At 45.7% G+C, this 27,929-nt stretch overlaps 2 protein-coding genes across 2 annotated transcripts; one reads left to right on the top strand and one right to left on the bottom strand.

The window, feature by feature from the left end:
- Window positions 1–2,518: 2,518 nt before the first annotated feature.
- On the bottom strand, window positions 2,519–9,903 carry LOC128973196 (GDNF family receptor alpha-4-like). The gene is made up of 8 exons (XM_054389448.1): window positions 9,861–9,903; window positions 6,835–7,110; window positions 6,041–6,133; window positions 5,300–5,645; window positions 5,117–5,226; window positions 3,932–4,066; window positions 2,927–3,057; window positions 2,519–2,653 (listed from the first exon to the last, which is right to left on the bottom strand). The coding sequence occupies exons 1-8, from the start codon at window positions 9,901–9,903 to the stop codon at window positions 2,519–2,521; spliced, it is 1,269 nt and encodes a 422-aa protein (XP_054245423.1).
- Window positions 9,904–16,396: 6,493 nt separating this feature from the next.
- LOC128973206 (C-terminal-binding protein 2) lies at window positions 16,397–25,615 on the top strand. The gene is made up of 9 exons (XM_054389462.1): window positions 16,397–16,445; window positions 17,036–17,190; window positions 17,283–17,427; window positions 19,869–20,075; window positions 20,661–20,875; window positions 21,656–21,786; window positions 21,962–22,089; window positions 22,612–22,732; window positions 23,810–25,615. Exons 1-9 carry the CDS (start codon window positions 16,397–16,399, stop codon window positions 23,979–23,981), a joined length of 1,323 nt encoding a protein of 440 aa, XP_054245437.1. The 3' UTR covers window positions 23,982–25,615.
- Window positions 25,616–27,929: the final 2,314 nt, after the last annotated feature.

The raw sequence follows: 27,929 nt of genomic DNA, 5'->3' as shown, positions 1-27,929 counted from the left end.
AATATGAACAACAAGATGCTAATACCTTTTTCCATATCAACCTGTCTTCAGGCACTAAAGTGGGGGAAAGGGAAAGATTGCAGTATACATGAGTGAAAGATGAATGCAGTACACTATGTGTGGTACAGACGGCACAGGGAAATCCACTTCATTATTACTGGAAATAGCCTCACCAATTTGTGGAACAGTGGAAAGGAAATGTTTTCTTCATCCTTGTCACTCTTCACTAAATTCTGGAGATAACAGATGCTGTCACACTACAGTCAAGAGTTTTGACACATTTCTAGTCCTATCAAATGGAGAATGATCTAAGGGAGATATTAGATTATGGCAACGTGGGCTCTGTATTCATTAAAGAGTGGTAGCAAACATGTGGGAACAGAGCTGTCCTGATCCAAAGAGCTGTATTTCAGTAGGTAATGGGAAATACTATCATTTGTGCTCCTCTTTATTAAGAAGACATAATATTTGTTCCTACTGAGTGGAAATAAGATGTTCCTTCTCTGTACAGCAGAGGAGATGGTTCTGTACCATGCAGCGAATTCTTTGCCTCACCCCAGGAGGTAGAGAAGGCTAGAATTTGAAATGCAAATATTATCACTGCAGAAGGACAGTTACTCTGATACAGGAGACAATGTAAGATTCTGTAATAAGAAAGTGTCTGACAGTGACTGGGAACCACAGCATCTTAACTAGCTGGTGCCTCCCTGGCAACAGATAAAGCACAGGGTAAAAAGAAATACCCAACTGTTCTGCATCTCTTGGGGCTGTAACATTGTTTGGCTGGGTATAACATTGTTCAGATCTGCTATAGCTCACAGGATGAACAAGGGGCATCATGTGGTGCATGAAGGAGCTGCTCTGAGCTGGCTTTCCAGCTCTCCTGAAAGCACTGGCTGGCACAAGGCAGCTCTTGCACACAATTGATTGTGGACTATTAACCTATGCTCAGAAATCAATATTCACTTAACACCACATTTTAACAGGCAAATGCAGTACAAAATAACAGTTACATAGTGCACACATTTACACTCAGAATAAACAGGTCATGAAATAGAGCTTGGCAGAGGAGGGGGTTGGGTAGGCAGCATGGAGGAGGACAATGACAACTTGAGTAAGTGGAGAGGTACAAGGTAGTTGCAGCTCCCAGAGATTTTTGCAAGTCAACACAGCTTCAATGAGCTATATGCATTCTCTAAGCATCACTAAGGTTTGTCCTGAGGCCATCCTTTGCTAGGTGAGACTAAATTTACTGGGGTTGAGGGACAAAACAGAAAGGAAGAATACAAACTGTTGTATAGTGGCCTTGATCTGGGATAGTATTTTTCATAAAAGAATGGATTGGAAAAGGAAACTGAAAGTAATTCAGAACTGGTGTTTCCCAGGGACTCCATGTATATTGAGCTTTGCTTGCAACCTCTCCTGCAGCACAGGCTTGTCTTAGGATGCCTTGACAGGCTTGAGGAGTGGGCCCACATGAACCTCATGAAGGTGACAAGGCCATCCTGAACCAAGGCTGGGACATTCCCAGTATCAATACAGACTGAGCAGTGACTGGATTGAGAGAAGCCCTGTGGAAAAGGGCTTGGGGGTACTGGTGAATGAAAACTGAGATGTGAGCCAGCAATGTGTGCTCACAGCCCAGGAAGCCATACCATATCCTTAGCTGCATAAAAAGAAGTGTGGCCACCAGGCTGAGAGAGGTAATTCTTCCCCTATACCTTACCCGACCCTACCTGGAAGCCTGCATCCAGCTTTGGGATGTTCAGAACAAGATGGACATGGATCTGTTAGAGCAGGTCCAGAGGAGGGCCACAAAAAGGATCAGAGGGCTGGAACATCTCTGCTATGAAGAAAGGCTGAGAGTTGTGGTTGTTCAGCATGAAGAAGAGCAGGCTCTGTGGAGACCTCATTGAGGCCTTCCAATATATATAGAGGGATAAGAGATTTTTTTACCAGGTCCTGTAGAGACAGGACAAAGGGCAGTGGTTGTAAACCGAAAAAGGGTAGGTTTAGATTGGACATACGGAAGAAATTTCTTTACAGTGAGGGTGGTGAGACACTGGAACAGATTGCTCAGGGAAGCTGTGGATGCTCCCTCCATGGAAGTGGATGGGACCTTGAGCACCCTGGTCTAGTGAAAGATGTCCCAGCCCACAGCAGCAGGGTTGGAACAAGATGACCTTTAAGGTCCATTCCAACCCAAACTGTTCTATGATTGTATGCTTGAGGAAAAGCTCAGACCTTTGTTTGAAATATTAGCCTGGCTGTTACCCAACATGCTAACATGGAACAAGTAGCTGTGGGCATCCTATCTGCAGAGCTCAGCACAACTGACTTGGGCTAAGTGGGGTGCAAGTTGCAGGGAGGTTTTCAGTGACTGCTCTTCTGGGTTAATGCTGTTCCATTCCTCTTTTCTGGAAGTCTTCTGTTTCCCAAAGGTAAATCAGTAGTGGGAGGAGCCTGGATATGGAATAAGATCAGTAATGTGTGAAAGAAAGATGCCATTTATGCCAAGTTAATGCGAGCTCAGTAACAGGGGCAGGAAGAGAACCAGAGATGGCCAAGAAGCAGCAGCTCCAGAATATACAGAGGAGGCCATAGGCATGCTGCTGTGCTCGGAGATGTCTCGCTGTGTCTTCCCTTCATCCACCTAGGAAATCAAATGGAAGAAGGGATCCCAGTTAGACATACTTATGCTTAACAGCTTCCAGTTCTGAGCACTAACGTGAAACTATAGGAAGCTCCTATGGCCAGGCAGCATAGCCTCCTGTTTCTGCTGGTCTGTGGAAGGAATAGCTCAAGGTAAAGTAGTCCAGTGTTCTGGATGCATGTTCTGCACACATTTCCAGATCCAAGGTTTTTCAGCTACTGTCTCTAGACCACTTGGCTCACTGCTTTGTGAAGGCAACAAAGCAAAGCATACCTGGGACATTTCTGAAGCAAGAGATGTGCTGGCACTGTCTCCTTGGAAGCTTATGGAAGATGAATAAAGTAAGTCTTCCAGTCTTTCTGGAGCTTCCTTCTTCAGGTGCATTTGAGACAAAATGGTATTTTCTGCAAACAGAAGTAAAGCAAGAGCCTTATTCTGCTTCTCTTTTGCACACCTCTGAGGCTGGTGAATAGAAGTCTGGGGAAGCTATTTTGGGAAACGCACTCACAGGTTGTGTGAAGCAGATGCAATGCCAATTTGCACCATATTTGAGGACCTTTGTGTCCCTCTGGAACTTTCCTAGATGTCTGTTTGGTAAGGTGCAGATACATAGTATCTCAGATGAGATATTTAGGTTGTATGTGTAGCTATAACACTGGGTGCAAGGCTTTTCTATACATCAGGAAATAGATTTAAATATTAATCATTTATCTAATGATGCTGGTTTCAGTTATATCCTTTGGAAGCTTTTGCAAACATAAAATATTTAAATCTTATTAAAGTCTGTTGCTAAAATGCTAGGGAGATAAAAGAAATGCAGATTTAGGATTACACAGTTGCACGTAACAGGATTTTTGTAACAGTTATGCTGCTGAATCTAATAACAGGGGCTGTCAGGAGCCACTTAACCTTGACCAAGTAAGTGAGGGCCAAAGGTGAGCATAGGAAAGGAGGATGAAGACAACTCAAACCACATAATCCTGGCACACTGCTGTGGTTATTCAGCAACCTATGGATGCCACATGTCTGACCTCCCACTGTGAGTTTTTTGCAGCCCCTTTATTTGACTGCTGTTTGGAAATAGCTTCATGACTTTTGAGATGAACAGAAGTGTTTCCAAAGGATACAGAAACATTTCTAAGAGCAGATGGTGCCATAGGTTGGATAGCAGAAGACTGAGCTATACACAAGAGTAGTGTACTGTAGGACCTTGAAATCAAAAGGATTGGAACGTCCCTGTGCTGAGCTGTTTGGTTCTGTGGCATGACTGATGCTTACCAAGGCATTTGTTGCTCTCAAACATGCCAAGTATCTGGTCACACTTCTCCTTCTGGTTGCCGCTGCTCTCACAGGTACACCACAGGGAGACGTCCACACTGGAGTTGCTGATATAGTTGGGTGTCATGGGTGTGCCTGTCCCAAACCCCCAGAAACTGGAATCAGGATTTACATTGCCAAATGAAAGAAGCATCATGAGTCCTGTTACAGTAAATGGAATGCTGTCCTGGAGGGAGAAGCCTTCCACTGTGGTATGTGTGTTACCTAGGAGAGGTCAGGAGCCCCTCCGAGATGACCCAGGCCTGGGCTGTGAGAAAGTGTGAAAGTGGCTACTCCTAAGTTAGGCAATCTGGTGGTGAGGTGTACTGGTAACTGAGGCTGGTGCAAGCATTGGATTGAAGGATGTGAAGCACCTGCAGGGACTCTACTGTGGTACTGGTAGATGGCAGGTCTTCTTGTGTAGCTGGCAGCACTGTGAGGCTACCTTGCCTTGTGCCAAACAAGTGCTGCTGACCTGCAGTGTGCCCTTCAGACAGAGTTTGTTTAGCACAGAACCAGCAAAAACATCTAAAAACTGGAAGATACAGTCTAGATTTACAGCTTCTGAGATACTGCTGTTCTTTACACCTCTTTGAGCCACTCTGAAAAAGTACCTTTAGCAGGTTGGTGGTGTATGCGTAAGACCAAAGATGACCTCCTTCCAACACCTGGTAATGCCCTGTTCTGGCTGGCTCTCAGAAGATAGTGTACAACATTAACAAACCATCATGAGTCTAAAAGGCAGGTTCTGAAGGAACATCACATTTAATCAGTGCTGTGATGGAATCTAACCCCTGCAGCAGGAATGACTGAGTTCACGCAAGCTCATGAGCCCTTCTGGACAGGTATTTAGAGCTCTGTGCACCAGCTGATAATGCAAATGGGTATTCAGAAACCTCAGGCAAGTGCTGCCAATTTGACAGCAGAGGATGGGACAAAGTAGAGCTGTGGAAGAACTCTCTTTGGACTGCATTTACCCAAGAAGCAAGAGGGAGCACCAGCATCAATTAAGCTGTGGCTTGTTTATAAGTATGCTGAGTGCTATCTTCTGCAGGAGAGCAAGATGGTCCTTTGCAGCATCAATGTGTGCCTGCAAGTTTGTGGCCTCAAAGTATCCACCCTGTATGTTGCTGTGGTATCACTTACCAATCATCCCCATGTAAGCCTGCAGGCATGCAGCATGGTTGTGCTGAGAGCAACCATCTGGAGACATGTCTGCAGGTTGACAGTTTTGTTGGAAGTCAGCCAGTCGGGATCTGTAGGAAGGAAAATGAGACTGTCAGTGCCTATGCTGTTCTCTTCTCTAGTGTCCACTGCTGATGGACCTACTTGCAGATATGGTCTTCTAAGCAGGAGTCCAGAAGCCAGAGGCAGTTTGGTTTGGTGTTATAGTGGAAGGAGCACTCAGGAACAATAGTTTTCCGGCGTCGTTCTCCACAAAGTTCATCCTGACATGGACAGAATAAAATCCTTTTGGTGAAATCCTCAGGGACTTTCTCAAAGAAATTCCGGAGCCCCTTGTGGCATTTGCGACGGTCACACGTGTCCTCACTCCCCGCTCCCCTGCTGCAGATGGAGGCGTAGTCTGTGCGATGACGGACACACTTCTTGCTCAGATTACAGACGTGAGTTGCTTTCAGGCATGGATTCGTTGCATCTCCTGCTAACCGTGAGCCTGCAAAGCCAAAAGAAACTCAGAAAAAGTGAAGCAAGCCTCTAGAAGATATTCTGTGTGGAAAGGGAAGTAGGACCATCCTTACTTGATGGTCAGACTGGGAACATGGAAAAGAGCAAAGCAGTCAGACTAGCTACAGAGTGGTATCTTCCATTGGTTTGAGTTAGGGTGTTTGTTTGAGAGAGTGCATCATTGAGGGTTATTCCCTGTTCCATGGCCTTGGACCTGCAGCTGTATTTACACTTGGTAGCCGGGACAAATTCAGGCAAGTATCCAAACCATGTTTTTTGCTGATTAAAAGGGACATTACCCCAAATTGTTCTTCTTAATAATTTTCAGCCCCTGAAAAGATAAGACAGGGCAGTGTTATGTCCTGTAACCATTACAATCCTTACCTGACAACACAGCTGCCACTTTATTATAATCTGTCTTCCAATGTTCCTCATTTGCTGGATTCTCATAGGGAGAGGTCTCCAAATTGAAATAACCTAGGCAAGATACAAGATAATTTATGCAGCAGAAGAAAAGTGTTGTGACCAGCCCTTTTGTGAACTGATTTTTTTCTGTATTTGTGTCTGGCAACTTCCTCAGGATGGAGTTCAGAGATGCTCTGGCTTGCTCAAATGCAAATGCCAAGAGTTGTCCTGCTGGAGAGGCGGAGGTATTACTGTGTAAAAGCAGCATGAGGCTTTGTCATTGGATTCCTCTGGCTGGAAGCTGGGTCTATGTTGTAATTTGTTTTTTCTCAAATTTACTTGTGAGATATGCAGCTCAGGTGGTCTTTAGTGGGAGCCCAAGTAGAAGCATCCCACTAGAGATGGAAAGGGGTGGCATGCCCAAGGATGCCATCACAGTGTGTGTCAGAATCACACATCTGCTTTCAATGATGAACAGACCTGACCATTTTGAGGTGATTTTCACAGCAGTCTACCCTCACAGCACTAAATCTAACTGCCTCTGAGTAGCTGTCATTGTCTCTTAGGGTCCCTGGTGCTTTTGAAGGGCTGGTCCTGAGCAAAGCAGCTTTCTCTGCTTATCAAACAGAGCAGTAATGAATTATCTTCACTAGGAGATGTGGTTGCAAAGCAATACCTGCAGTGCTGGAAACTGGCCTTCCACAGCTGTTTTCAGGCATGGGGCAGGGGTGAGCCTTACTAGTACCCTGTGAACTCTTATTATTTCATCTCACCATCTGCCATGCTGGCGTGAACGGTCCAGAACACACGTAAGCAGTGCTCCTGCCTCTTCATGCGCCGCTGGCACTTGCAGTGCAGCAAAGAGCTGTTCCCGAGGTCCAGCTCTGCATTCAGACACCTGACCCTGCTGTCGTGATCCAGTGGGAGGACGCGGGTCTTAGCCAGGGCACACTGCTCCAGGGTCCTGTAGGTGGCATTGCAGGTGGAGTTCGAGAGGCACAGCTGTTCTGCTGCTATGCAATCGCTCCTCGGCAGGGCCAGGAGGGCTCCTGGTCAAATAGGGAAGAGATGTCAATCACGACAAATGCCACACAAGCAACTTGTCATTGTTCTGTAGCCAGCTACATTCTCCCCTTAAGATGCAGAACTTGTTTGAGTCCTTCCTGGGAAGGAGTAAGGAATCACAGATGTCTCCATTTAGAAACAAAAGGATGAGTATTAATGTATGAAAGGGAATAAAAGGTTAAAGAAAAGTCTCAAATATATATTTGTTTAATAAAAAACCTTTTTTATCACCCTCAACTCTTTCAGCTTGGCCAGGATCAGGGGTGGCTCTGTATTTTATGGAGTAGTGAATCCCTGCGGAAACCTTGGGGTTGCAGAGGCCTGCTTTGAAGTAGCTCTTCCATCTGGGTAATGAAAACCGCAGTGCAATAAGCACATCTAACACCATGCTGTGAGTCAGTGCTGCTGCCACTGCTAAAGTGTGCACTGGTCATTAAGAGATGTAGTGAGAAAGCCATTTGGAGGTTGTAAAAACAACAGCTTTGCTGAGCTTGGAAACTTAAGAATGACTTTTTGATTTTCATAACAGACTAAATCCTTAACATAAGGTGCAAATAATTTCATACAGAAATGCTGATATTCAGTCCATTTGAGTATATAGAACCCAGTCCCTGAAATTGCTGACAAAGATACTGGGGTGCAGTCTTGGCCTGCCAGCTTTCACCTCTTGATTGACTGTGAACCATTACTATGTCTCTATATGTGTGTATAATACATGCATTCGTTACGTATACACGCACATGCACCATCTCATGTGGAAGTATTAAATAGTCTAAATTTAACAATATAATCTTAAAAACTAGACATTTATTCAGCTTTTAAAGTATTTCTATAGGGACTGTTGTCTCCTGAGGTTAATACTGGGCTGATACCTAGTGTTATGTTGTCACAGGTAGATTAATTCAGTCTGTAATCTTTCTTCATTTCTATAGTATATCAATCTGTACAAGTACAGTGAGGACCCAGAACAAAAAAGATTATATACAGGCTAGTATATTTCTTCTCTTCAGGGTAAGGTCACCTGGCTGGTTTTAGGAAATGACTGTACTAAGTCCTATGTTTACCTTTAATGTTCTTTGCATACATGATCTTACCTATCATTCTCTTGTTCAGTAGGCATAGTAGTACTATTCCCGTCTGCCTTAACTACAGATCAGAAAGAAATCCTGGTGCAGCTCATATTACCTGATATTCCCATCTTCACCATTTAATTTGTTCTCTTACTTCCTTCATTTTTACTGGCTCCATCAGTTTATTTGCTGTAAGCAGTAGGCTGCTTCTCAAACTTTGTAATGTTCTTACAGCCCAGAAACACCATCTAAGTGTCTCTGTCTCACTTGCACAAATGTCTGTGCACATAGAACCTAGAGTACTTTGCTGTTCATCTGGCTCTTTTGTAGAGGCTGTGACTTGCACAGCCCCCTGAAGAACAAATCTCTCACCAGAAATGCTTTGTGCCTAGCACAATGGGTTTTGGTTAGGCACTACATCTAGGCTCAAACTTACTGGACATTGTGAATGTGATTACACCCTGTAAGGCCGCAGCCAGTGCAGTCCCAATAGCCAATCAATCCATTCTGTCCAGTAGCTTTTGGAACCCTAAATGAAGTGAACTGACCTACTCCAGACTAAAGAACTATCTCCCCTAGGATCCCATCTCTAACAGTGGCTTGCAGCAGCTGTTATAGGAAGCTCATAAAAGGACAGGATGCACTTTCCAAGACTTAAGAATCTGCTCAGCAAGCACCTGAGCTCAAAGTAACATTTTAAAAACTAAAGTGATATGGTAAGTGCCAGGACAGAGCTGGGTATAAGTGTATGGACTGTGTTATCTACCACAGGCCTATGATAGATGCTCCAGGTGAAGCTGCTCTAAACCTCAATTTTAAACCATTTCTCCTCCACAGACATCACTTAAGAGTGATGCATTGTATTAAGCCCTAATATTTGTTGTCATGCTTCATTTTTTTTAAACCTTGCCTTAGTATTCCAGATAACACAGATAAGCTGCAGCTTCTTTTGGGGGTAAAGCACTCACATCCCACAGCTAGGGTCTAGGAAAAGCAGTTCGGTAATTTCAGTATTTCCAGTCACATCAGCCGTGAAGGCTGCACCAGAGATGAACTGGAAAGAGGAATCATTGCCACCCTCGGCTCCTGTGACTCTGCAGCAGCAGAAAGCAGAGGAGCACAAACAGTCGCGTCTCTGCAGGAGCTCCAAGATTCCCAAGCAGCCCCATCTCAGAAACTACCGGCCCGGGGCACTTCAGAGGGAGAGGAATGCGCGGAGTGTAGGTGTCCAAAGAAGCGCCCAGCAGGGTCTGTGTGAGCGGCACAGCGAGGCTCTGCGGGGGTGCTCACTAGGTGCCTCCCCTGCCGCAGCGAGCGATCGTCTCCGGACTCGGGGCTCCGGCCAGGGTGCTGCACGCGAGAGGAGCCAGCCGCCCAGCCCAGCCTCCAGGATAGCCGCTGCCCAACGAGCCTCCCTCGGTCACAGCCACGTTTTAGTCATAGCAGCAGCTCGCTTTTCCCTCTTTGAGAAGCAGGATCTTCCCCTTCGCCTGCTCGCCCGCTGGAGCCTGTGGCCGCGGAAGGGAGAGACAGGCAGCGGCCGGGAGCCCCGAACTGGATCCGGACCCCACTCACCGCCCGCCGGGAGAGAGCCGGAGACGCGCCTGCCCTGCCCTGCCCGGAGCTCGCCCCGGCCCACCGCCCCGCGCTCCGTGCGCTGTTACCGGCTCGGAAGAGGAGCAGCCCCATAAACAGGGAGAGCCCCATGCTGGAGCTCGCACCGGCGGTCGGTTGCTCCGAGCTGCGAAGCCGCAGCTCACATGCTGCACGCTGCCCACCGCCGTCTGAGCGACCACCCCCGCTCCCTGCGGTCTGCTCGGCACGGCACTACCCCGACGGGCGAGCACCGCCCCGCGGCACGACCCGCCCCGGGACCCGGCCCGATAGGGGGGGCGGCGCTGCTCGCGGGGCGCCCCGCCCGCGGGGTCGCTGCTGCGGTCGGAGCCGCTGCGGCTGTCCCAGAGCGGTCTCCGGTTCGGGCCGTGCGGCACCCGTTGCACGGGCAGGATTTGAGGGGGCGTTGCAAGAGGGGCACCTGGGGAAGCTACGTTTTTTGTGTAAGGTGGACAGCACATCGTGCCCTCAAGAGCAAAGCCGGGACTGCCCAGTGCAGAGCACCTGCAGGGGTGTCCTTCGGCAAAAGAAAGGCAGTCTTGGAGGGCGTGTTCTTGGAGGGAACAGACTCCGACGGGCTTTCCTTGGTGGTGCTTTGGTCTGCAGATGAGGGACCTTCTGGCTCCTTCCTGTTGGCTTTGTTGTAAAGAGTCTCATTGAGTCTCTTACCCGTTTCTAGCTTTTCCTTGACTGAATTGTGTCCACACTAAAGATGGCAACTGCTGGGACCCCGCCTGGCCAGAGGCAGCCTTGCTGTTTTGTGAACAGATCCTTGGTTTGAGTTTGCATCCTACGGTCAAATTAACTAATGTGAAAGTGTGTCAGTCCAGCACACGCAGATCAAACATCAAAAGGAAACGAGGCAAACCTGCTGCAGGTCGATTCTCTGCACAGGACAAAGCCCTGGCCCGAGAAGCCCCGCGGACACGGCAGGGGTTGTGCGAGCACGCGAACTGTTCACAACCACACTCAGCGGTGCTTTCCTCTTTGGGCTTTGAACAAGATCAGTCCTGCTACTGCGAGGACCTGCTGTGAGAGCTTTCTTCTGAATGTGAACAAGTTGTCCACAAACACTGGAGGCTCTTAAACTCATGCCTAAGGAGGAGACAAAAATAATTCTTGCTATAGCTCAAGATCAAATCAAAGTCTAATAGTTGCAGGAGCTTAAGGAAACTGGTGAACTGGATGGAGCTATTTAACTTTGTAGTGAATTGTTAGCAAGTACCATTCAGGAGGAGGAAAGAGCAAAACAAGACTGAAGAAAAACCAGGAACAAAGAGGTTTACTTACAATGATGGCATGAAAAAGCAAGAAGTGGCTTGGTCTGTGAATCCCTCTGTGGTTTTTTGTGAGGAATGCTAAGAATAAACAGGTGTATCTGACAGATTTAATTGTGATCTGAGATATCACTGTGGCACAGTAGAGACCTGTTTGGAGGATTACTGTGGCTGGAATATTAATACAGTAGTGAGCAACTTGTGAGGAACAACAGGCAGGAGAAAAGTGCCTTCTGTGTCATGCCTTTGGTCTAAGACTTACCTTGGTTTGAGACTGTAGGAGGATTATTTCTGAGCAATTTGAGTGATTGCTAAAAGGGAAGAAAACTGGGCACTCCTGTTTGTGTTTCAGCTGCCTGACAGTAAACCAAGCAGTCATCCAGTGCACCGCAGTAGATTGTAACTGCCCAGATACCACTCATTACAGAGTAATGGCACAGAGATTTTGTGGAACATGTTACTGGCTTTCTTTTTACAGAAGATGACGACAACCACAGGAGGGGAAGTTCTGCTAGACCTCATTGTAGCTGACAGGCATGGTTTTTGGAGAATATTAACGTATCGGGCAAGGTGGATGGCAGTGGATGGCAGTCTGTGATCCTTAGTCTGTTGTTTCTATTTTGCTGGCTTTACTGTTTTCCTAAGTAAAGACAGATCTCAGTGATCTCACAGGAGAAAACCCTGGAGAAGAAAAAAACTGTGTATTCCTTGAAAACAGAGAGAATGTAACAATTAATAACTTCAAGCTCTAGGAAAATTCTGGAATTATACATAACCTGTTAGTGTGTGAAAAATAACAGGCTTGCTATTTGTCTCCCAGATGGATTTGTTAAGACCAGTAATTTTTTAAAATTATTTTTAAATTATTTTTTTCCTACAAGAGAGTCAACAACTTTTGTGGGGAGGGAATAAAAAGAGATCATAAGTACTGGGGATCTTTAAGACCAGCTCTGGATAGGTCAGCCCAGCTTAGTGAGAGAAAACAGTTTATAGGATTTTTCAAATTTATTTCCAGACTTTTTAATGATTCTGTGATCTTCACCCAAAGCCTACTGAAATGATTCATTAACTGAGCTTTGAATTCTGCTCTCCAGCAAATCAAAAGGGAAAATTCTTCCTCCCATGTTAAAGCTGAATGCTGCCAACAGTGTTTTCAGGTTGCCTTGGCAAGTGGCCCTACAGAGGAACCTTGACAATGTCTGGGAAAGGGCTGGTGAGTCCACTGCACTCCACTGGTCAGCACAGGCCAAGGATGCAGCAGGAAGGTCCCTTTCTTGACTTTGGCATACTGCTGTCTGTGCCTGGGGCTCATGGAGTACAAGGTTCTGTGGTTATTCCCCGCACACGTGCAGAGCAGCACTATAACCTTGTTACAGGTCTCAGAGAAGTGGGTAATTACCAGTCTCTCATGACCAGAGCTTTCATCACTCTTTCCATTTGAAATTGTATAGGCCAGCTCTGACACCTACCAGTGTAATATAGAATATCTCAGGAATCAGTTTCTCTAATTCTGGGCCAGGTCCAGGCCTTTGACCTTCTCAAAGAGCTGCAGAAACAGCAATCAACTCTGATCTCATTTGCTCAGCTTTTAGCACCAGTTCCATGGGTTCTGTTATCTTTGTTGCTCTTTGCACGTTCATCCTCTAACTGGGGTTAGTGATGTCAGCAGGCCCTGTGATTAAATAGGTAGATCCCTACAGTATCTGTAGGAAGATTGTCCTCTTTTATTCAAATCAACAGCAACGGACAGTCCTCTTCATTACTGGGGAGACATTTTAAACAGAGCACAAACCATCACTTTCCTCTGAAATAACTGAATATCACTGTATGAAAGCAAGCAGCACCCTGGTGATGTGCATTTCTTTTCTGCACCTGTGACTGACAGCCTGTAAAGAGTGGGCTTGACCAAGCAAGTATTTGGCTTGCAGCATTTGCTGAGTTACTTAGTGGTAGCTTGTTTTGTGTAGTGTCAGTATTACGAGGATTATAGCACACTGCTGCTTTACTGCTTCTTCGAGGACTTGATCACCCCAACCCTTCTTGAGTCACACCAGAGCATGTTAGTGTGCAGCCAAAGTGATGCTGGGGGCTTGGCAGCTGAGCTGGGGCCATTTGTGAGGAGCACTCTCAGAGCCCCGCTGCAGGAGGCAGCACAGCAGGGCTGTGCAAACACTTCTCTGCCTGGGCTAATATTGACAGCGTCGTGCTGCTCTTTACAGGGCTGGAGACAGACAACAGACACTCACAACTCATATTAACACCTGTACACTACAGAAATATTAACCTAATGCAAACAGCCCAGCAGAAGTTAATGTCTACATTCACGGAAAACTAAATAAAACCCTCTTTCATTACCTGAGTGCTAGTGCCCTGTTTAGCTCTGGCTGCTCATTGCCAAAGAAAGTTCAGGGGTTTGACATCCATAGCAGCCTCCCATAAGTTTCTGCTTCAGTATTTGGCCACTTCTGGCTCAGTTTTATTCTTTTGTCCTGATCAAAAAAGAAAAGCTGCTCTTGTATTTTAGCCTTGGTATGGTTTACAGCAGGAAGATCAGAGACCTTTAGTTTTCTAGGTAAAAAGCTATCCAGAGATAGACTCTAACTTTGTCTTTCCTTTTTAAAATAAATAATTTTTCTTCAGAGCTACTTATGATTTAGAAAACTTCTGAATTTGTCATCAAAACACATGCACTGCCTTGACTAGTTGGTGGGACGGGACTTAAGGAGTCTCTAATCCCAAACCTATGTGCTAGGCAGTACTACCACCAACATGAGAGCATCACCTGGGGCTTTTTCTACAAGTTTGGGCTCCAACACATCTCTGGATAATCTGTTCTAGCACCACACAAGCTTCTTGGAGAAAAAGTTTTTCATAGTATAGATAGAAATTGTGGCCGTCATCAATTCTTGTATCACCTGCCACTGCCAAAGTGAGTTTGGGTTTGTTGCCTTTGCAATTCACCTTCAAGTAGCTATAGGCTCATAACAGATCACTTCCAAAACTCTTCTTTGACAAGCAAATAAGCTCAGCTCTGTGAACCTCTTTGTATGTCAAATGCTACCATCTGGGTAGCCCTCTACTGAACTTTCTCTTGCTCCTCTACATCCCTCTTGAAATTCAGGGGTGGGGAACTGTGCACAGCAGTCATGATACGCCCACACCACTGCAAAGAGAAGGGAGTAACTTCCTTGAGTCCCTGCCATGTTCTTCCTAAAATAGCGTGATGTGTGACTTGTCTTGTTCAGGATCAGAGCTTATTGATACCCATGGCAACTCCCAGGTCCTTTCAGTGGGGCTGCTCCTCAGCCAGTCAGTCCCCAGCCAGAACAGATGCATAGGGTCACCCTGCTCTGTTACAGAACCTCACTCTCCTTCCTAAACTTCACAAAGTGCCTGTTGTCCCAGTTCTTTCATTTCTCAAAGTCCCTGTGGTTTGAAGCTTTGTTGTTCAGCATATTAATTGCTCACCCTAAATGGTTATCATAGTAAATCTATTGGTTCATTTTTCCTGTAGGACTACAATACTATGCAAGAGGTTTTTATTTGAATCACTCCTGCACACTCTCTTCTTTGGTTGTTAAAGAGATGAGCACATGGTGGGGCAGCAGCACACAGGGTGTTTACTTTATGTCTTATCAGCAGCCCTAGGTGCTTTAGAGACTACTAGAAAAGACCCAGGTACGAGCCACTCCCACATGGCAGGACTTTGGACTAAAGCGTAGAGCTGCTGTGTCCAGATGGATGACACTTTCTCAACTAGTTTTGCCCCTGGCAACTAGGTTTCTAGGATTTTCAGATTCTTTGTCCTCAGAAAAACCCTCTCTTTGCTCCTGTTCTTTTTAAGCATCCACCAAAGTACTTGCCTTCGGAGCTAGCAGCAAGACATGCTGACAGTCCAAGAGGATACCTCACTGTACTCAGAGAGGTTCTAACAGAATTTTGTATACAGTGCTTAATGTCAGCATCAACACAAAGGAAGCCTGCACATGCCATACACAGTTGTGCTCTAGAACAAAGGCTGTGGGGCTAACAGAAGGTGAGGCTTGCCTGAGATTCTGCATGACAGCCAAGTGACCAGCAGTTTTTAGTAGCAGTATGTAGACACGGTTGTGGCACTTTTTTTTTTAAATTTAACTAATTCATGCTGAAGGGAAGCAGTGCTGGTAGCTGAGGTACTGTTGCAGGTCTACTCATGTACCACTTTTACCCCAACAACGGATGGTGTTGTAGCTCAGTTCCTAAGGACCTACTCAGTGGCAGGTGGCATGGCTGGGGGGGCAGGAGAGCTGGGAGTAACACAAAGGAGTACAGCACCAGCTGTTTTTGATGACCACATGCATAGAGGGGCTATTGTTCTGGAGTCTACAGCCCACTTAATGCCCTGATATGAAAAAAATCCCCTTATGCAGGACTAGGAACGCTCGATACTCTGCAGGGCTCTGTAGTTTCTGCCTATGCCACTCTCGGGAGAGCAGTGTCCCAATCTGCGGAAAGCAGTGGGCTGCAGCAAGCCGTGGCCACGGTGCTGCAGGAGTGCCACCTGCTGGGACCCATCCCCACCGGCCCTGGGCAGAGCCTCCGGCACTGCCCGCTAGGGCTTGTGCCTTCTGAAGGCAGGCAGAAGCTATGCAGCTTCTCTCACTTCTGTGAGCGTTCCACTTGTTTGTAAGGAACTTTGAGGCTGAAGGCCACCACGATCAACTTCCCTAACGGCCAGGGCTCCGAGCGGCCTCCCCTCGCAGTTGTAGTTCTATCCCCGCCCCGCATTCGCACACCTCGAAGACCCGGTAGCGCTGGCTGAGCCCTGCCTGCTGAGGGGACAGGGCAGTCCGAAGGCCGCGCAGGTACCGCACTTCCTCGCTGCCCGGCGACCCTCGGCACCGGTTTCCGGCCCGCAAGCACACATCCCTCCCATAGGACCCGGACGGCCCAGAGCGCGCTACGACCGAGGAGAACTAGGGACCGGCAGCTCGCAAGAAGACCGAGAGGCCCCACAGCAGCGGCGACGGTAACCATTCGCCTTTGCTCTGCCGCGTCCGGCCTTACCCACGGGGCCGCACTCGTCGCCTCCCCGCAGAGGTTTGTGGGTCGGTTCGGAGCGGCAGCGGCGCGGACGGAAACGGAAGCAGGCGGCAGCCCGAGCTGCCGCACCTCAGTGGCGGCTGCGCCGCTCACCGCGGGGCCACGGCCCGGCCCTTCCGCTTCCTCCCGGCAGCGGGCGCGTCTGCGCGGGCGGCGGGAGCCGGCGGTGGCGAGTGACGGAGTGTCCCTCCGCAGCTCTGAGGGGCAGGCGCGGCCCGGCGCGGCCCATGGACCGGCACAAAGTGAAGCGGCAGCGGCTGGACCGGATCTGCGAAGGTGAGGCGGGGTGGGCACCCCGGCGCCGCGTGGGGCCACGCCCGGCAGCGGCCGGAGGCCCGAGTGGCGGGGACCGCGCACCTGCCGGCGGCTTGTCTTGGGTGCCGCTGCCTGCGGGTCGGCTTCCACTCACCGCCCCCGCCACGTCCTCCTGGAAAGCGGCGGCTACCGGTGACTGTCACAGACCCCACAGACGACAAGCTCTCTGCTCGTTTAAGGAGGAAATAGACTTAGAACCTTGGCATGCTGAGATGGGAGATGGGCGGGTTAACGGGGACTAGGCCAGACTGGCTTTATAGGTGTCTTCAGGAGCCTTGAGTACGATGACATGCTTGTGAGTAGACTACCTCGTTGTGGATACAGCGTTTTATTTTCCTTTATGTAGTGCTTCATAATGTAAAGGGTTGTTTTGTTTTGTTTGTTTCTAGCTTCAGTTACTTGCGTTGGTGCCTATTTATTTCTTTTGTTTTGACTAATCCCATCCTAAATAACATAATTCTTATCAGAACCTAGTGACTTCTTGGACTAGCTAATGAGGGTTCCAGAATTCCACTCTTTCATGTAATCACTCCTGATGAATTTCTTAATAGGCATACGGCCTCCTATTGTGAATGGCCCAATGCCATCACGGCCACTGGTTGCACTCCTGGATGGACGAGATTGCACTGTGGAGATGCCCATCTTGAAGGATGTTGCTACAGTGGCATTTTGTGACGCTCAGTCAACTCAGGAAATCCATGAAAAGGTGGGCAAGAAAGCATACAAGCATTCAGACATAGAGCTCTGCCTCTTAGAGTAACCAAAGCTGAGACTGATATGGACTGTTGTTTGTTGTAGGTGCTGAATGAGGCAGTAGGAGCTCTGATGTATCACACCATTACCCTTTCTCGTCAGGATCTGGAGAAATTCAAAGCCCTCAGGGTCATTGTGCGTATCGGCAGTGGCTATGACAATGTTGACATCAAATCTGCTGCAGAGTTAGGTATGGAGACACCATTAGGGCTTTGTTGTGATCAGAATTGAATGTGAGGTGGAGCACTGTACGTGTTTTTGTGGGTTTTTTTTTATAGCTGAGTGCATTTAACAGCTTTTGTTTTAAAAGATTTGGAGCTCTTTAGTATCAGATCAATGTCTAGATGGCCAACATATGAGCTGGTAGGTGGCTTGCAAGAGAGATTCTTGGATTGCTTTTCTTTAGCGTCAGTGTAGATGTCATTTGGGATTCAGAAACCCAAATATGGTGTCTTTCAGTGTTGTTTGTGGGGAAAGAATTGAGCAAGTCACGTCTGAAAGTAGCCTGCAAATGCAAGTGCAGGATAAACTCACTGTAAATACTTAATAAGTGAATCTTCCTGGGTTTTTATTTGGTGTGCGTGTTTTTGGTTTGGTTTGCGGTTTTTTATGTATGCAGGTTGGTTCTGATTCAGCACTTCGTTTTTGATTCCTTTAGAGCCCTAGGCATGTGAGAAATCTGAATGAGGTGACAAAAAAACTGTTTGTCTGTTAAACATATGGCAGTGAGACTTCTGGACCTTATAGCCTACTAGGTGAGGTAGATCATCTAAGTACCCTGCTCCTTCTTTTCTGGATTTGTGTCAGTGATTTGAAACCTTTCTTAATGTAATGCAGGTCAGATCAAGCTTAAATCTAGTGCAGGTGTTTATATATAAAATGGAAGTAGGCATTACAATCTGCAGATCTGTAGAAAGAGGTGAATAGCAATCAGTGAAGATCGTATATTTGTCTAGTGCTTGAACTGGGTCTAAAGAGCCTTCTCATCTGAATGATTCAACTGAATAGTCTCAGGAGTTCCTGGCAAGGTCTTTGGCTCTCATCCAGCCATTACATTTTTGGGCTGAGCTTGGAACTTAATCTATTCTTAGAGTTCTCTACTTAAAGTCACCATCCATATCTTTGATTAATTCAGATTCAGAGCTGTCCTTTTTCCCCTCCGCACTCATTAACCTGGGGATCAGTTTGTTCACCATCAGACTGTTGCTTGCCACTTTTGTTTTGAAGTGGTAATACAATGACTCTTAAGCATGTCCAGATTTGCTTTTTCATGGACAGTTAATGATTATTTTCATGCTTAGCCAGGCCCTTTAATTCATTCTGAGGTAAGATACTGTTCCTTATGTGTTCTGAATCTTCAGATCAGGCCCAAGAGCTGTTGTGTGTTCATGTTTTCTTACATTTAGGCATAGTATTGCATGTAAACGCATTTTTGTCTATCTATGTAAGAGATGAATGCATGTGGCTTGTCTGAAGTTGAATGAGATGGTAACCAGTGAGATTAAGAGAAGTTAGGTTTTCCTATCTCCTCTCCCGTCTGTCCTCTGAGTCATCTGTGTAACATTATGGTGCAATTGCAAAGAATTTGATAGACAAAAGGAGTCAGATATATGAGATTGTGTAGCCATTGCTCTCCAAGTCCTCTCTCTGGTCTTAGTTTAGTTGAATATCTCCTTTGTCATATGTTTCTCATTGCTGAATTCTACATATCTTCAACCATTGCTTAGATTTTAGTAGTACTTTTTAGATAATTTTGAGGAGGAAGAGTTTTCCTTGGTTTGACAAGTGCCTACGGACCTTTTTTTCATCTAGTTATTTTTACTTGGCTGGTTTGTCTAATGAAGGATAGCAGGAATGAAGTGATATGTTGCCAGCCTGCCCCTCTTACCACCCCCTTTAAAAAAGAACAAACAACGCCAGACTGTTCAGGAATGACCAGTTTTTGCTACTATCCCATCTTTCCTGTTCTTGACAGTAATTTGTGCTTCCAGGACTTTAACTCTGTTTGCATTAGTAATTTACCTGATAATTCTAGCCATGGGGTTTATGGTCCCATGTGGCTGTGTGTTATTCTAGAGTGGGAGTGTGATGTGTTAAGTGTAACTTCAAATGGATTTAGAAGGGCTCCTGTGGCTTTTCTCTGTGTTAAATGAGTTAGTTACTTATTGTTGCTCCTGGCGAAGATGATGCTTGCAGTGAGCATCTGGACTGTGAGGCATGAAAGAGCTCCACCATCTGCCTTAATTCTTCTGCAGTCTGCCAGTTAATCTGTCAGGAGTATCTCTGGAACAAGTGCATCTTTTAGGATGCAGATCTAAACCAGTGCTTCTTGCAACACTTGTATGACCCAGTTTTCTCATTTCACTCTGTTGTTTTGGGTTGTGGTTTGTTGTTTTTTTTTTCTTCTGGTGAGCATGTCAGTCAAATGGATATTTACAAGGAAGGAATGGTTAAAAATGCTGGCTGGTCACATCTGTGTTGCTGTAGAATGAGCTTCTAAAATGAATCCTGTTTCTTGGCAGGAGGAGTTCTGGAGTATTGAATTGCCTTTCAGCACTTCAGCCTGAAGAGCTCTATGTTGGTTTAGCCTTGTGATGCTAAAAATCTCATATGACCTCTATGGCTTTGTAGGCATTGCAGTTTGCAACATCCCCTCCTCCTCAGTAGAGGAGACTGCTGACTCCACCCTCTGCCACATCTTGAACCTCTATCGCCGTGTTACTTGGCTGCATCAGGCCATGCGGGAAGGGAACCGAGCTGCCAGTGTAGAGCAGATTCGAGAGGTGGCTGGAGGCGCTGTGCGTATCCGTGGGGAGACTTTGGGCATCATTGGACTAGGTAAGTGATGGGAACTGTGAGAATGGAAAGTTTCTGGGAACCTAAGAGTAACAGATTGAAAAAAATTATAATTTTACAGCTGGTCATTGTGAAACATACTGACTCATAAGGAATGCTAGTGCCCTATTCTGTGATGCTGGAGATCTCCAAGAGCTGGCTGTATGCAATGGGATTGGGGACTTCTTTCATGTTCAAATGGCTAGAAGAATCGGAACGTTCAGACAGCTCATCTTGGTGACTGTTTCCTGTATCAGTAACAAAGCCACCTGAAAGCTACCAATTCCTTCTGCAAGTTCTTGTAATCAGATTATTACTGCCTCTGACTCAGGGTCCAGATTTAGTTTGAAAAGCAGAGCTCTTTCTAGGTTAAACTCTGGATATTGCATGGGGAAAGACTAGAATTAGCCATATGGGATCAGCACTGAATAACCTCTGGATCCCTATGGCAGTCCTAGGGGTTTCCAAGGCTGCAGTACCTTGGGCTCTAGAAGTAAACTCCCGTGTAGGCTCCCAGTCTACCTCAGTATCTTGTCTTTAAAGTTTGTTTTACCTTTCCTTGATGATTGTGGGTTTTCTTTTGTGAAGGCCGAGTTGGACAGGCAGTGGCTCTGCGAGCCAAGTCCTTTGGCTTCAACGTGATTTTCTATGACCCCTATCTGCCGGATGGAGTGGAGCGATCCTTGGGTTTACAACGAGTAGGAACCCTGCAGGATCTACTAATGCACAGCGATTGCATCACATTGCACTGCAGCCTGAATGAACATAACCATCACCTCATCAATGACTTCACTATTAAACAGGTGCAGCAGGAGCTTGATTTCCCCCACAGAGCACTGTGGAAATGAATGCAAACAGAAACTGCTGCTTTCACAGAGGCTGAGAGTGTGTGAATCCTGCTGCCTCTGTCGTATGTCTCCTGCTGCCTCTGGAGGCTGGAGCGTGTGGATCCGGGTGCCTGTCCTTTGTGCTGTATACAATTTCATGTTGAGAGAAGAATAGGACTGTCTCTTTTTGCCAAGTAATTTCATTTATAAAGAGTGTTTTAGGTGATTCAATAATTTCAAATTCTCTTTAAAATGCATAATTGACTCTGCTGGCTAGAGCCAGATGTGGTGTGGCTGAGACTGTGTAAGGTTCTTTACGCAGCTCTGCCAAAGCCTCTCTGCCCAGGCCCACTGCAAAGTCAGTCTCGGGCTCAACTTCACTAGTCTGTAAATGCTTTTCAGTGCTTTCATGAGAGGTATCTGGATGTTGTAGTCCAGTTTTGTATAGCTGGATACCTGATTCATATCCTCTTTCCTTTTTAATGTAGTAGGATGAATATGGAGTGCAGAACTTGAGAGTTCTACTTTTGCCCTTATTGTCTTGTGATTTTGTTTGTTCATTTTTAAAGCAAATTTCTCAAGCATTGCTTGCAGGCATTTCCCCTGTGGCTAGCTTTGCAGTGAGAGCACTCCTAGTTCGTCCAGGCCTCATCTAATCATTGCAGGCTCCTGCTCATTTCGAGTAGACTTCCCAAGATTCACTTAGTTTCCATGAAAAGTCTCATTCTCAACCCACTTAATATTTTTCTTCTCCAGATGCGCCAGGGCTGCTTCTTAGTGAACACAGCCCGGGGAGGACTGGTAGATGAGAAAGCCTTAGCACAAGCCTTGAAAGAGGGGAGAATCAGAGGAACAGCATTGGATGTGCACGAGTCTGAGCCTTTCAGGTAACATTGCACCTGCATGCCTGCTGCTATCCTGTCACTTGCCTACACCGGATGATTCTTTTTTTTTTCCTTTGGCTATTTGATTTACAAAGAGGAGGTTATCACTTCTGGAGAGAAAACACATGTTGTGTTTTTGGTTTTTTTTTTTTTTCTTTCTCTCCCCTTCCACCCACAGCTTTGCTCAGGGACCCTTAAAAGATGCACCCAATGTGATTTGCACCCCTCACACTGCCTGGTATAGTGAACAGGCTTCCATTGAATCCAGAGAAGATGCAGCTAAGGAGATCCGCAGAGCTATTACAGGTAACAAGGAAGACTGTGTACTCTACAGCTGCTGCTGAAATTAGTGTTCTTTTCTTAGTTCACTGCAAGGATGATGCTGATTGTTCCGTGGACTCAGTAACTGGTTTCTGGACTGGAGTGTAAGTTGAATAGTTGCCTCTTTGCTTTCTGAGACTCTTGTAACTTACTGCTGGAGTGGCACTTTCCCTCTTGGGGAAAGCTTGTACCAAATCCTTTTCAATAATTCCTTTGGCAGTTACACTGCACGCCTTTTTTCTGGAGTATTACATATTGTCCCTTGAGGAGGCCTGAAAGTTGCAGTTTGTAGCAAATAATTTCCACAAGATCACAGAAGTTGGAAGGAGGGATCAGTTTCTTGTCTTCTCCAAAGACCAGTTGCTCAGGTGTCCCCTGCCTGGTGTTACCCTGTGGAGGTTGATAGAAAAGATGTGTGTTTCTTCTCTCCTTTTGTTTGTAAATGCTTGAGGGAGAAAGCCCCTCCTGCTTGTGTCCTGGCTTTTGTCATTCTTGGTGCTCTTGCAGGTCACATACCTGATGCTTTGAGGAACTGTGTTAATAAGGAGTACTTGCTGTTAGCAGCTCAGTGGTCCAGTATTGATCCTGCAACTGTCCACCCAGAACTCAATGGAGCTGCAGCTTACAGGTGAGATACATAGGTTATCCAAATTACTGCTTCCAAACTTATCTTCCTACTGGAGAAGGCTAACACCCCTCTTTGGGTTTGAGAAGTGCTTGTGCCTGCAAGCAAGTATGTTTCTGTTCCTATATAATCTGTATATGAGCTCTTTCCAGAAACTTAACAGAGGCACTTCCAAAATTGTACTAGGAATTAACATTTACTTGGTCATATTTAGTTTCAGCTGCATACTGTCAAGTCCTTGCAAGACCTGCTCAAGAAATACCTTAATATAAGAAAGTCTGCTGGGTGCCTGAAGACAGGTCTGAATCTTAAGAGTTCTGCTTATCATTAGGGCAGTATAAAGAAAGCACAGTTCTTACCTGTAGCCCAAATATGGACTATTAGAATCATAGTTGGGAAGGACCTTATCATCATCGAATTCCAGCAAAGAGACATTGTCCACTGGCTTTGGGCAGTGGCCTAAATAGGATCTGTTTCAGTTTATTTGTCTGTTGGAGACCTGCCAAGTCATTGTGGGGCGGTTGCTTCCTTTCTGTTTTTCTCCCATCTGCAAAGCAGGAAATACATTCTCTTCCCTTCTCTTCCCATAGAGAGATCTATAGAGGTGCAGATATATTTATGAAAAGGCACACAGAGGCAGAATGGAAGTAATGGAAGAGTAGTTCATTAGTATCCCTCTCCTGTTTTTCATGTTACGTCTAGATGTTAGATTAATTCAGCTCCTTACTTTTTCTATCCTGGAGCCCAGTGAAAGATAACTGTCAACTTGCCCTCCTGCTGATGGGGAAGGAACTTCCAGCCCTTCAGGGTATCTTTCATACAGTGCCTCATGCTATTTTCCACTGGACATAAACTTCTACCTGTGTTCCAAACACTTGGTATGTGACCTGAGACTGTGAGAACGGGTGTCCTTTGGTACTGGCATAGAACTGCTAACTCTTCAGTTCTGGACGCCTTCCTTCTCTCCTATCTTGGAGCATTTCTGTTAGAAAGAGGGGTTTGTATTCAGTGGGTGCCTCAGAGAACAGCTCCTTTTGACTTGCATAACTGTTGTAATTTCTCTATTTCTGTTGGTTTTAGGTTTCCTCCAGGAGTAGTGGGAGTAGCCACCCCTGGGCTACCAGAACCACCAGTAGTGGAGGGGATTGTAGCTCATGGGATCCCTCCTGTTTCTCACTCTGCACCACGTACCCCTTCCCCAGGAGAGACAAGCAAACTGGATGCAGACAGAGAGATTCCCGCTGACCAATAGCAGCATCTTTCTCCTCTCCTCTGGCAGCAGAAAAAAAGTAGGAGGATATGTCCTCCTAGGACCTGCTTTAACACCCTACAGAGACTGTTTCCCATTCCTTTAGGATGGGAGAATGCATTTCATGACCGGCAAACTTTAGCTCTTGCCTTTCTTTTGTAACCCTTTAGTTTTAATCTGTCAACTCTTTCTCCTTCTCTGGGGCAGGGCAGCAGCGAGCTTGCCTCCCTTTGAAAATACTTGGTTTAACAAATGAGTTTTCCCATTTTTCTGCCTTGGTCGTCTGTGACAGGGAACTGTCTTGTGCACTGGAAAAGAGCAGTGGAGCTGCCTGATCAGGGATGGCCCTTGGAGTTCCTAAGGCCAGACTTCAATGCACACTTCATATGTGACTTATAGTTCAATTTGGCCGAACCTCTCTTCTAAGTGTAGCTGTGGCAAATAACAGAAAAATATTGGAGAAGTTGTGACTGTTGCCTTTATGCTCTTGGTAGGATACAGCCTAGGCTCAGCAATGTGTCTTACTTGGTTTGTTTCACTCAAGGTTTCCTCTGAGAACAGACAGAGTGCAGGCATTGCTAGTCCTTGACAATGCAAAGTTTTGTCTGTGCAGTACTAGGCCTGAAGTTCAAAGTAACAGTCTCAACGCCACCCTTGTCAGTAATTCGGAAGGGACTGAAATGTCATCCAATGTGTTCTGGTGGCCATTATTCTTGTGAGGCTTCATAAGAGTTCACCCTGGAGTTTGTGTAACTCGGAGAAGGCAGGAGAATGGAGAAATGGGGAAAGACTTGCACTGGGAGACAGCAGGTAGCAATAATTCACAGCCTCAGTTGCTGGTTGCTCACACACATACCTTGCAGGATGATGACAGTGTTTATTCACAAGGTATTGATCATGTTTGAAATCTTAAGTTTTATGCTACAGGTTTTTATTACTGTTTTTGGCATAACTGTATCAACTACAAGTACCATACCACTTGTCTCTGTGCTGATGAAGAAAGCAGCTTTTAACAGTTGACCAAATGACCATAGCCCTGCTAACATGCTGCATCTCCAATAGTGGGCAGGGCATGGCTGTTTTTTCACGAGTAAGTTTTGTGATACTAAAGAAGAAAGAACACTCCTAGCTTGTCACTCAAAGCCATGGCAAGGATGTTTCTCTCAAGTCTTTCTCCATTTCACAAATGACAGAATATGAATCACGTCTTTGAGGGGTATGGAGTCACAAGTAAAACAGGTTCCATAGGAGAACATTTTCTTCAATTCCAAATCTTCCTTTAGTTTAATCTTGTTACACTTCAGTTGCAGCCTTTCTGTGCACAAAATGTAACAGTTCGTGATCGATTTGTTCATGTGGTGTGGCTATATTAAAGTAGGTGCTATATGAGAGGCATACCCTGTGTGTGGGTTTGTCTGCCTCCCTTGATTCTTCCCTCTGTTGTGTGTCTGTGACTGGAAGTTGAACAGCTGAGAACAGGGTGGAAGTACCTTGAGGTGTAGACAAAAACCTCTGTTTAGGCTGTTTACAGTTTGGGAAGCTGAGGAAATCTTCCAGAGTCACTAAATTTTCAGATTTTTTTCCTGGGTTTAAATTTTTCTCTAGTACTGCCTTCATATTGGCTTACTACTGATGCAGTGAAGTGATTTTTCTCCTCCATGCCCCCCCCCCCCCTATTTCCCCATCAATTCAAGAAAGGAAAAATAGGCAAGAAGTAAACTTCAGGTGTTCTCTTACAGATTTTACACTTTAACTGTTTAGCATTAGTGAGATGATATTAGTTCTCTAGTGCTGAGTGTCTTTTTTTGGTAAGGTATTTGTCTCGGTGAAGGTTTTTAGCTTCTGTGATTTCATGGATGATGCTGATTCTACTTATAATTCATATACCTCCTTAGCTGCTCAGGTTTAGCAGATCAGACTGGGACTGGTGGTAGGCACAAGCTACAGGAGAACTTTTCCTGAACAAAAGCCTCAAGCTGAGAAGCACTTTGATTGCAGCTGTACCTAAAATAACGAGCAGCACTTTCCTGAGTTCTCTAATCTCTAGGAAATCTAAATTTTACAAGCTACTAGCTCAGAAAGCTGTTCTTCTGACAGGCAGATGGGGAAACGTTTTCAGGGAGTCAGAGCTCATCCTGTCTGTTACCACATTAGAGAAGCAGTCTGTCATAACTACTCTTTCCTTATTTGCTGATGAAAATGCCTGCTCTGTGCAGAGAGGTTCAGGTCTCAGATTATTTTGTGGTAAAGGGGTTTCTAGTTATAAGCTTTGTGAATACAGAGGATCAGAGTATGTTGACCTTATCTCTTCTAGAACACAGTGCAAGATAGATTTATTTTTTTAAAGAGGCAGCAATTTATTTTATTTTTTTCCTCTTTTTTTTTTTTCTTAACAGCAAGTATCTCCATAGATCAGTCAAATAACTAAGCAGAGGAACAGTGGAAAGATCGCATTTGGGGGACACTTGAGTTTCTCAGTTCTTGGTTTTGGTGCCTAGATATACTGGTGATTAGTAAGTGTGGGAATTGAATAACTGATGTTTTAAGAGTTGGGTACTAAGGAGTTGAAGCTGACAGCACTGATAGTGGCTCTGCTCTATCCAACACCATGTAGGCTAGTGATTGGACATGAAGGCGATTTTGCCCTTGATTAAAGCCACCACAGAAAATGTGGAGGTAAAAATGAACAGAACTCTTACATGACCTCAAGGAAGGACTCTCTTTGTGCTTATAGGATTACTCTGCTTGTATGCCATTTGTACCTCTGTTTATAGACTGAACCTATTGATCACCAGACAAAGGCCATTCTGAGCAGATAGCTCAAAGCAAAATTTACCAATACTAAAGTCCCCTGTGGTCTTCTCTATCCTGAGTGCCAAGTCCTTTGTTAGCACTCTCCTGTGTGATACACTGACTTGCAGCTCTCCCTCCCAAGCTTAGTGCAGCATACAGAAGTGGAAGGATGTATTTTATTTTAATTTCTTTTTTATGCCTTCCTTCAATCTAGCGCAGAGCTTTAATCCCAAAGAACAGAAGTCTCCCAGGGTGAGGCGGAAGTGCCCTCACTGTACTAATCTGCTTACAGGAGGTGCTCACACTGTCCCAAGGTACATTCTGTTTGTCAGGGTCACTGCTGCTGACCAGCTTTTTTATAGAGGACTCAGAGTTTCAGAAATATATTTTTGTAGACAATGACTAAACTGTGAAACATTGAAATAAAGCATGTAAACAAAAACTTACAGCACTGTCCTCTGTACAGATGTTTTTCTCACTTCAGTTCTCTCCTGACTCATTAGAAAATGTTTGATTACTTCTTGGATATATTTTAATAAAGTTCTCCAAAGAACATGGCTGCTGTCTGTGGAAGGGGTGGCCTTAGTTACAGTGTGGAAGGAGAGGGTTGAAAACTTGTGGAGGCAAGTGTCTGCATCAGCTGCACTTTTCTCAAATGAGGGAAGTTGGACCGTTCACAGTCACTGCCTGGATCAGCCACTCTGGCAAATGACTTGGATTCTGGAGCATTGTGAGTCACGGCTGTGAAAGTGGCAGATCGGAAAAAAAGCCATCTTCAGTGGTTAAGGGAGAGCTGGTGATTACTTACATGACGGCTCACAAGTTGAAATTGTGGTGACTGGGTTATGTGGCCTTTCAAGTGTGTGGTTAAAATATACATGTCTAAACAGCAGCTGTCTTCACTTGTTAACAGTGAAATGGTGTTTGAAGTTAATACACAGAACAGGCTTACGATACTGGTTTTTCTAACATACAAGAAAGTTATTGCAACAGTATTAGCATAGAAAAGAGGTTAGGTTTTCATAAATGGAAGTTAGTTTGTGTTCTATGGCCTATCCCCCTTGTGTTGGTCACCAATGACAGTTAAGAAATGCTTCTTACACCTAGGGTATAATGTCACTATTTGTCTAGCTGGTGCTGTGTGCTTTTGGAAGATCC

This window comes from Indicator indicator, chromosome 18 (assembly GCF_027791375.1).
Source record: "Indicator indicator isolate 239-I01 chromosome 18, UM_Iind_1.1, whole genome shotgun sequence".
NCBI lineage: Eukaryota > Metazoa > Chordata > Aves > Piciformes > Indicatoridae > Indicator > Indicator indicator.
This window is presented reverse-complemented; position numbering and strand designations above follow the sequence as displayed.